This window comes from Garra rufa, chromosome 14 (genome assembly GCF_049309525.1).
Source record: "Garra rufa chromosome 14, GarRuf1.0, whole genome shotgun sequence".
Lineage (NCBI taxonomy): Eukaryota > Metazoa > Chordata > Actinopteri > Cypriniformes > Cyprinidae > Garra > Garra rufa.
In genome coordinates this window covers 39,968,384-39,977,810 of record NC_133374.1, presented here as the reverse complement: position 1 = coordinate 39,977,810, position 9,427 = coordinate 39,968,384, and the positions used below count along the sequence as shown (strand labels likewise).

Genomic DNA, 9,427 nt, shown 5'->3' with positions numbered 1-9,427 from the left:
AGTTCTAAGCAATGCATATTACTAAACAAACATTAAGTTTTGACATATTTATGCTAGAAAACTTGCTAAATATCTTCATGAAACATGATCTTTACATAATATCCTTAAGATTTTTGGCATTAAAGAAAAAATTATAATTTTGACCCATACAATGTATTTTTGGCCATTGCTACAAATATATCTGAGCTACTTAAGACTGTTTTTTGTGGCCCAGGGTCATATATTTCTAAGTATACTTATAAGTAAATATATTATTTTAAGGGGTTTGGTTGACAAAAATGTTTAATTAGGAACCTTTGCATTTTATGAACAAACATTATTAATCATGAAAACAACAAATGACATTACACAACCAGTCTTTCAAGTTTGAAATATTTTTGTCAAGACTTGCAGAATCAACAGCTACTGAAGGTTTTACTGGACGATTGTGTGACAAATACATAATCATGTAATCCATAAAAAGCAACTGTAAACTTATGAGCATTTAAAATTGCCCTAATTACAAGTATTTAATTTTTGTAATCTGATTGTGTAATCCAGAGATTACATGTAATCAGTTACTACCCAACACTGACTAGGTGTTACTGTATGTTTACTGTTTAAGTAAATATATTACATACTCTAATTTTGCATCTTGTAAATACAAACTAATACTGTAAATAAGAATATGCTGTTCATCCTAACCCATATTTTCCCTATTCTGATCATTTGAAAAGAGGCATAATTATGCATTAGGGCAGATGTGCATGATTAAGAATCTCAATTCAAACACCCATGCAATCTTATTCATAAAAAAAATAACACTTTGACATATACATGCACAAAATTCAAATGCATGATATGGAAAATTCAAATCAATAGTAAATGGTCTTTTCGACCATACAGTGTTATAAATTATCTAGAAAAAAAAACTCTAGTTCACATTTAAACACTGCTGACTGTGTGTTTGTGTGCTACTTTTGCATTGACACTTCTAATGTAGGAAACAACAGTTTGCACCCAGCGTAGACAGTGTTAGCCTGACAGCGAAAATGTGTACCAAAAAAAAAAGTGAAAAGAAAAGTAGACACTGTAAACAGACAAATAGAGCCAAGTGTTGTTTGTGCACACACACCACAACGGTCTGTAAAACTGATAGCATCAAACACCATTTCAGTGCATCGAATAGCAACTTTAACCACAATTATCTGTTGATGCTGAATTGCTGATAGATCAAAAAATTAACATGCAAGGCCATTAAATGTGAAGGGATGCACCAAATGTTCGGCAACCTAAATTATTTAGCCAAAAATAGCAAAAAAAGCAGCTCTTTCTGTGTTCGGCCGAATAAATGATAGCAAACAATGAGGTGACACGATCTAATCGAGGCACGCACTAATGCAGCAAACATGTGGTCATTTAAAACTGTCAGAGAAAGATGCAAAACTCATTCCAAGCAGCGACAGCGAGAAACTGTTTAGAAGCGCATCGCATGTCTTCATGAGAAGAGAAAGGTTACTGTATGATGACTGAAATCATCCATTAGTAAATCAACTCCAGAACGTTCTGTTGTCTAATACACCAGACACCAATTGTATTTATTCTGACAGCGCTGCAGCAGCTCCTTAGCCAGGGTTCAAAGCCCAAAGATGACAATCATTCACAAATCTGCTGCTGCCAGCAAAAACTAGGACTGAGCTCTTCTTGCGCGTTTACCGCAAAATAAAAGTCAACATTCATAAACGTTAGTATTGTCATTTTACTGTTGTTCTGTACAGTGTTGTTTTCGTCAACGATGACGAAATCATTTCGTTGACGCCACTTTTTTTCATGACGATAACGAGACGATGACGAGATAAAAATGGCTGGTTGATGACTAAAACATGACGAGACGTGTGTGAGTTTTCGTTGACGAGACGAGAACAGACGAAAATGTTAGTGGGTGGTCCGTCAGACGTTTAAAATGCATGACATTTCCGCTTATTGTGCATGCCAATCAAAACTTAAAAAGTATCTGCCGCTATGGCAAGCCGTTTTAGCGTTAATACTCTTTGCTATACTAGTATGGCAAGCCGTTTATCATTAAATACTCTTTGCTACACTAGTATGGCAATCCGTTTTAGCATTCCATCCTTGTTTGTCTTTTATGTTCTAAAACATTCCTTCATTATTGTAATTATTGGTGAAAATAGTCGATCCGGAAGCTCACATTGTGTTGAACTATAGATCTGCTATTTTCACAACTTACAAGTGACACTACCCAACAGCAAAATACTTACTGACCTACATTAATTTGTTAAAAGACTACTTTTTCCCCTTTTTTGACTAAAACTAGACCAGAACCTTTTTGACCTTTCGTCGACTAAAATTGGACTAAAACTATCACATATAGAAGTGACTTAAATTTGACTAAAACTACGAAGCATTTTAGTCCAAAGGACTAAGACTAAGACTAAATCTAAGAATGTTGTCAAAAACAACACTGGTTCTGTAAAATAAAATGTAAAAGTAAGACAGGGATAATGCTAACTATCATTCCAACAGCTCTATTATTCTAACATTCTCCTTTGCTCAGCAAGGCTGCATTTATTTTTACATTAAAACACATGCCTGATTTAACAAGGGGGTCTTAAAAATGGCCAAAGAACATTATTTTATTCATTAAAAAACATATTAATCTTAAGTTAAATTGTGGTTTGTTCGTAGGCTATTACATCTACTACAGTGGTTTCAAAAAAATGGGTCGCCAGGAGGATCTGGCGAAATTGTATAGCCTACATGTATGTAACAAAGTTAAAGATTTGAAGAGGAACGAAGCGGGAACCGGCAAACTTAACTTAAATAACTAAATAAACATAAACAACAAAACAAGTAAGCGGCAACATCCTCAGGCAGAGTCCAACGTGTATTTGTGTTTGCGCTCTGTTTTTTGCAGTGTTGAACATTGAAGCCAAACACAGACATATCTGTTTCTGAAACACAATGGCCAATTAATGGCATTTCAGTTCGCCAGAATCCACTCACCAAACTGTTGTTCAGTTCTGAGTTCTGGAAACTCGCAGATCCTCAGGTTCTTTATATATAGTGGCGTTCGGTTCATTTAAGCTGTTAATGCTCAGCATACGCAGGTCGTCTGAGAGAAAGTGTTAACGGTTAAATAATATAAAAATGATTATAAGTTGATCCCTTGTCATTTGAGATGTAACTTAAAGCTTAATAAAGAGCTGGGAATACATGTCAAATTATTTATTTGCCAAACAATGGTAATTTTCTGTAAATCTACGTCAGTTACGGAAGCTTCCTGGCAAGCAGATTCTCCGCAGCTTTCTCTCCTCCGCTCTATTGCTATGACTCCTCAGGATTGATGCTGATTGGTGCTGACCGTTTATCAGCTTGGACTGCAACGCAAACAAACTTTCACAAACCCCGAACAGCTTTATTCGGGAGCCAACGTTGATTTTGCAACACTGTTACTGCTGCGAGATGCAGTGAGGAGCATTTGAAAATGCCACACAATGAATAAGGTTACTGCGAGATCTAGTGAGAATCTTTCAAATTCTGGCCAAAATTCTCTGTTATAAACAGGGCTGATGTACGTCAGAAAACCAGATTAGTAATACTAACTACATAAAAAAATATTACTGTCAAATGTATGTCATACAATAAAAATACTCTAGGTCACTGTATATATCACTGTATGTTTGTTTTATTAAGGGATAAGTCTGAAGCACACCATAAAATAATTTATTAGTATTATCTACAGCTGTATATACAATTACACACCCAGGTATCGGATTAGTAATACCCCGAGCCCAGGTATCGGAATCGGTATCGGGAAGGAAAAAAGGGTATCGGAACATCTCTATTTCAATCACGGGGTAAGTTGTCCGAGAAGCGCTCGTCCAAGGGGAAAAATGCACTGTTGCTGCTCGATTGCTGAAAATCACATTGTGTTTGATGCACAACTAACTCGACTAAATAAAATGAAAAATCATGGTAACTGTAGATTTTCATTATTTCTCAAGCAATTCAAAACTTTAAAGTAAACTAAAAACATATTATAGACAGTGTTGGAGATGTTATTGTCAACATGAAAGCGGTAAATTAAAACTAAAAAGTATATAAAATGTATATATAGTTTTAAATAATAACAAAAAAACATACAAATACATATACACATACAGTCATGGCCAAAATTGTTGGCACCCCAGAAAATCAAGTATTTCTCACAGAAAAGTTTTGTATTAACATGTTTTGCTATACACATTTATTCCCTTTGTGTGCATTGGAACAAAACAAAAAAAGGGAGGAAAAAAGCAAATTTGACAATGTCACACAAAACTCAAAAAAATGGGCTGGACAAAATTATTGGCACCCTTAACTTAATATTTGGTTGCACACCCTTTGGAAAAAAATCACTGAAATCAGTCGCTTCCTATATTCATCAATAAGTTTCTTACACCTCTAACCCAGAATTTTGGACCACTCTTCCTTTGCAAACTGCTCCAGGTCTCTCATATTGGAAGGGCGCCTTTTCCCAACAGCAATTTTAAGATCTCTCCACAGGTGTTCAATGGGATTTAGATCTGGACTCATTGCTGGCCACTTCAGAACTCTCCAGCGCTTTGTTGCCATCCATTTCTGGGTGCTTTTTGAAGTATGTTTGGGGTCATTGTCCTGCTGGAATGCCCAAGATCTCGGACGCAAACCCAGCTTTCTGACACTGGGCCCTACACTGCGACCCAAAATCCTTTGGTAATCCTCAGATTTCATGATGCCTTGCACACAGTCAAGGCACCCAGTGCCAGAGGCAGCAAAACAACCCCAAAACATCTTTGAACCTCCACCATATTTGACTGTAGGTACTGTGTTCATTTCTTTGTAGGCCTCATTCCGTTTTCGGTAAACACTAGAATGATGTGGTTTACCAAAAAGCTCTATCTTGGTCTCATCTGTCCACAAGACGTTTTCCCAGAAGGATTTTGGCTTATTCAAGTACATTTTGGCAAACTGTAGTCTTGCTTTTTTATGTCTCGTGTCAGCAGTGGGGTCCTCCTGGGTCTCCTGCCATAGCGTTTCATTTCATTTAAATGTCGACGGATAGTTCGCGCTGACACTGATGCTCCCTGAGCCTGCAGGACAGCTTGAATTTCTTTGGAACTCGTTTGGGCCTGCTTATCCACCATCCGGACTATCCTGCGTTGCAACCTTTCATCAATTTTTCTCTTCCGTCCACGCCCAGGGAGATTAGCTACAGTGCCATGGGTTGCAAACTTCTTGATAATGTTGCGCACTGTGGACAAAGGCAAATCTAGATCTCCGGAGATTCCCACAATTTTGGTTCTCAAGTCCTCAGACAGTTCTCTTCTCCTCTTTCTGTTGTCCATGCTTAGTGTGGCACACACAGACACACAATGCAAAGACCAAGTGAACCTCGCTCCTTTTTATCTGCTTTCAGTTGTGATTTTTATATTGCCCACACCTGTTACTTGCCCCAGGTGAATTTAAAGGAGCATCACATGCTTGAAACAATCTTATTTATCCACAATTTCGAAAGGGTGCCAATAATTCTGTCCAGCCCATTTTTGGAGTTTTGTGTGACATTATGTCAAATTAGCTTTTTTCCTCCCTTTTTTTGTTTTGTTCCAATACACACAAAGGGAATAAACATGTGTATAGCAAAATATGTGTTAATGCAATACTTTTCTTTGAGAAATACTTGATTTTCTGGAAATTTTTCAGGGGTGCCAACAATTTTGGCCATGCCTGTATGTATGTTTATGTGGGTCGTGTCAATTTAAAAAGGAAAAAATAGGGTCGCTCTCAAAAAAGTTTGAAAACCACTGGTCTACTAGAACGTTAAAAATGTTCAGTCTTTAGTAAATATTTTTAAATTGTTGTTTTGTAATTTATTATTATTATTATTTATTTTTTTTTTTTTGAAAAGCAAGACAAAACTAACAAGCCAATTTTGGCTATTTAATTCATGCAATGGTAAAAAAAATTGGCAAAATACATGGGGGAAAAAACAAAAAACCTTTAGTTCGGCTTCTGCCAAGAATTTTCATTTCGGTGCATCCCTTCTTATCCTTGAACCACGATGACACTCTACAGTTTGTTATCTCACTAACAGCTCAGGAGAGTCTGTAATGTCTGGCATTGAGTAAGACCTTTGCCAATGACACTATTCAAGGCTATGCAAGCAATAAACATTCACTGCAACTCCAGCGTCAGCAGGTACACTAATTATTTCCAGAAGGACTGAAGAGAATGATACTGACCCTGCAGCTGGCCAATTTAATTTCTTCTCCGCTGAGAAATACTTCTAATTCTCTGGTTATATACTTAATTATACTTTTAATTCTTAAGAAAATCAAGCAAATGAAGCCTTTTTTCCTACATTTCTCCTAAACTTCTCAGTTTCTGTGTGTCAAGTTGCCAAAACGACAAAACTGCAGAGCGGCACAAAAGCAGAGGATATTTGTGACCCTGGACCACAAAACCAGTCTTAAGTCGCTGGGGTATATTTGTAGCAATAGCCAAAAATACATTGTATGGGTCAAAATTACAGATTTTTCTTTTATGCCAAAAATCATTAGGAAATTATGTAAAGATCATGTTCCATTAAGATTACTATAAATATATCAAAATGTAATTTTTGATTAGTAATGTGCATTGTTAAGAACTTAATTTGGAGAACTTTAAAGGTGATTTTCTCAGTATTTTGATTTCAGATTTTCAAATAGATGTATCTCACTCAAATAGTGTCCTATTCTAACAAACCATACATCAATAGAAAGCTTATTTATTGAGCTTTTATATGATGTATACATCTCAGTTTTGTAAAAATTTAACATTATGACTGGTTTTGTGGTCACATTTGTGTTTTGGTGACATCAATTAAAACTTATTTTTTCATCATATAATAGATGGTGTAACAGTACATACTATCAGAATGTATTCGAACACTTTACAAAATAAATTAAAATTCCCATTTTTTTCCAGATTTAAGCAAAAAAATTAATTTATCTATAAAATAAAAACTTCACTACCTTTTTAAAACATTATTGAACAAAAGACTTCAGGGTGAAATAGGACCCAAATTATAGACAGCTGGATTCATGTAGAATTTAATGATAGAATTTTTAAAAAAGCTAAAAAGTGATTTTTTTTCTAATTTTACATTTTAATGTTACGGTTAGGGCTGCTCGATTATGGCAAAAATCATAATCACAATTATTTTGGTCAATATTGTAATCATGATTATTTAACACAATTATGACTGGGTCCAAAACTTTATATTAGTGATTAATTTAAATATAGCAATACAACAGAAAAAAGATACAAAAAAAAAAAAAAACTGTGCTTTTAAAATAAAAAAACTGAATACTTTTATGCAAGTCTAAAGTGGTCTAACAACAACTACAGAAATTGAATGTAATTATTTGAACGTAAAATAAAACAGCGTCTTCACTGTAATAATTAAACATGCTTTGTTTCTTATTAAAACTGCACAAGTCAATACGCAATACGTGATTTTTCTTTTTGAATTTTTACGTTTCATTAACATTAAGCACAGTGACGGCAGAAGGAATATTATTTGTTGCCACTTTAATAGCCACAAGGATCACACATAAGACATAACTGACAAGGGTTTACATAAATAATCACCAAGTGCCTCATTTTTAAATATTTTTTTGCATGTATTTGAGTGTTTCGGTGCACACCTTGAGCTAAAAGATAGCTTTACATGTTCGTGTTCTGCTCCGTCTCTGAGCGCAAACAAAGAACAGCGCTCTCTTAAGTTCTCTTATGCTCTATTAAAAACACAACATCGAAGAAACATTAATAAATCTAGCACGTCCTGTTTTATGAAAGTCAGGTTATGATTTTGTTGATTTGCATGTGAAATTAGGCTTTTATGGAGGAGCAAAAGCGCACCACTGGAAAGGCGGTAGAATGGGACGCCCCATTCATCTTGACTACTGTATTTTCATGATCATTTGAAGCAGAAATCGAAATTGAAACTGAATACTATTGCACAGCCCTAGTTCCGATGATACAGGACTGGTTTTGAGGCACTTACGTAGACTCCAGTTTCTTAAACTCCGGGATGGGCTCTGTTTTTTTGCGGAAGATGAACCAGTAGATGATCAGGCCAGCGATGATGGAGAAGAGGAAGATGTCCAGGTTGCTGAAGAAGGGCTCGTCCTCATCTATCAGCTCCGACTGAGCAGAGAGATCGGCCTGTGGGTCTGCCATCGTTACGAGGAGCACCACTGCAGTGACAGGAAATAAAATAAGCAGTTAACATTTTGACCTAATGTTGTGACTTCCTAAAAAGTTTAGAAAACTATACTGCTCTCCAAAGGCAAAGTGCAGTAACTACGCGAACACTGAACTTGAGAAAAATGCCTTTAAAGTTTTTACAACAGCTAGTCAAACATGTGGAAACGAGACAAAATTGAACCAGGAGACTTTGCCACACGACAAAACAGTTGTCACAAAGTCAATTTTAAGTCTTAAGTCAATTTTGACCAAATGTGTAGTTACTGCGCTTTGCCTTTGGAGGGCAGTATAATATCAGTAAGTCTGATCAATGTAAGTTGTAATCACACATTTAAAGGAGAAGTTGACTTCCAGAACAAAAATGTACAGATAATGTACTCAACCCCTTGTCATCCAAGATGTTACTGTCTCTTTCTTCAGTCGTAAAGAAATTACGTTTTTGTTGAGGAAAACATTTCAGGATTCCTCTCCATATAGTGGACTTCTATGAGGCCTGTGAGTTTGAACTTCCAAAATGCAGCTTAAATGCAGCTTTAAAGGCTCGAAAAGGGTACTCGAAATGTACTTTTTTTACTTGGTAGCACTGGTGCTCCCAACTTCAAAAAGTTAGGAGCACCAACAAAAATTAAGGAGCACCTAAATTTTTAGTGATGTGCCGACCTTGATTCTTCATGGCTGATTCTAATTGCCGATTTTTTACAAGCAAATGGGCTGATTCTGAAAGACTTTTCAAGCAAGGGACAAGAATTAATGAAAATATGAGTACATGAACAAGATGTTTATTTTCAATACTGCCATCAACCACTGCATTTTTAAACAATCTACAGTATAAATAACAAAAAATAAAAAACATAGTTCTCTCTTACTCGTGTAGACAATAAATGCAGTCAAAGGCCACTCTTTCAATATTCAAAGTGCAAATAGAGACAACTACACAACTTATAATAGCCCACTTACTAATAACAGCCTTGATATTTTATGCAGCCAAATTTGCACGCATTAGGGATTCTCTCTATTAACGCGGGGTATTAAAATTGCTTTTGAATGCGCGTGCATGTTTTACTTTTGGTTTCGTTTTGACGATCCCGCGAACTCTCGGCGGCGCTGAGCGTGCATTCTACAATACAAGAGATGACTTTAACAAAACCATTTGAAAGTG

At 35.9% G+C, this 9,427-nt stretch overlaps 1 protein-coding gene across 1 annotated transcript in view; it reads right to left on the bottom strand.

Annotated features, from left to right (window-relative positions):
* Positions 1–8,256, bottom strand: part of porb (P450 (cytochrome) oxidoreductase b) — a 51,609-nt gene extending 43,353 nt beyond the window's left edge. Inside the window, exon 1 of the mRNA XM_073817726.1 lies at positions 8,066–8,256. Within this exon, the coding sequence (XP_073673827.1) occupies positions 8,066–8,241 (176 nt within the window). The 5' untranslated portion in view covers positions 8,242–8,256. The remainder of the gene's footprint in view (positions 1–8,065) is intronic.
* Positions 8,257–9,427: the final 1,171 nt, after the last annotated feature.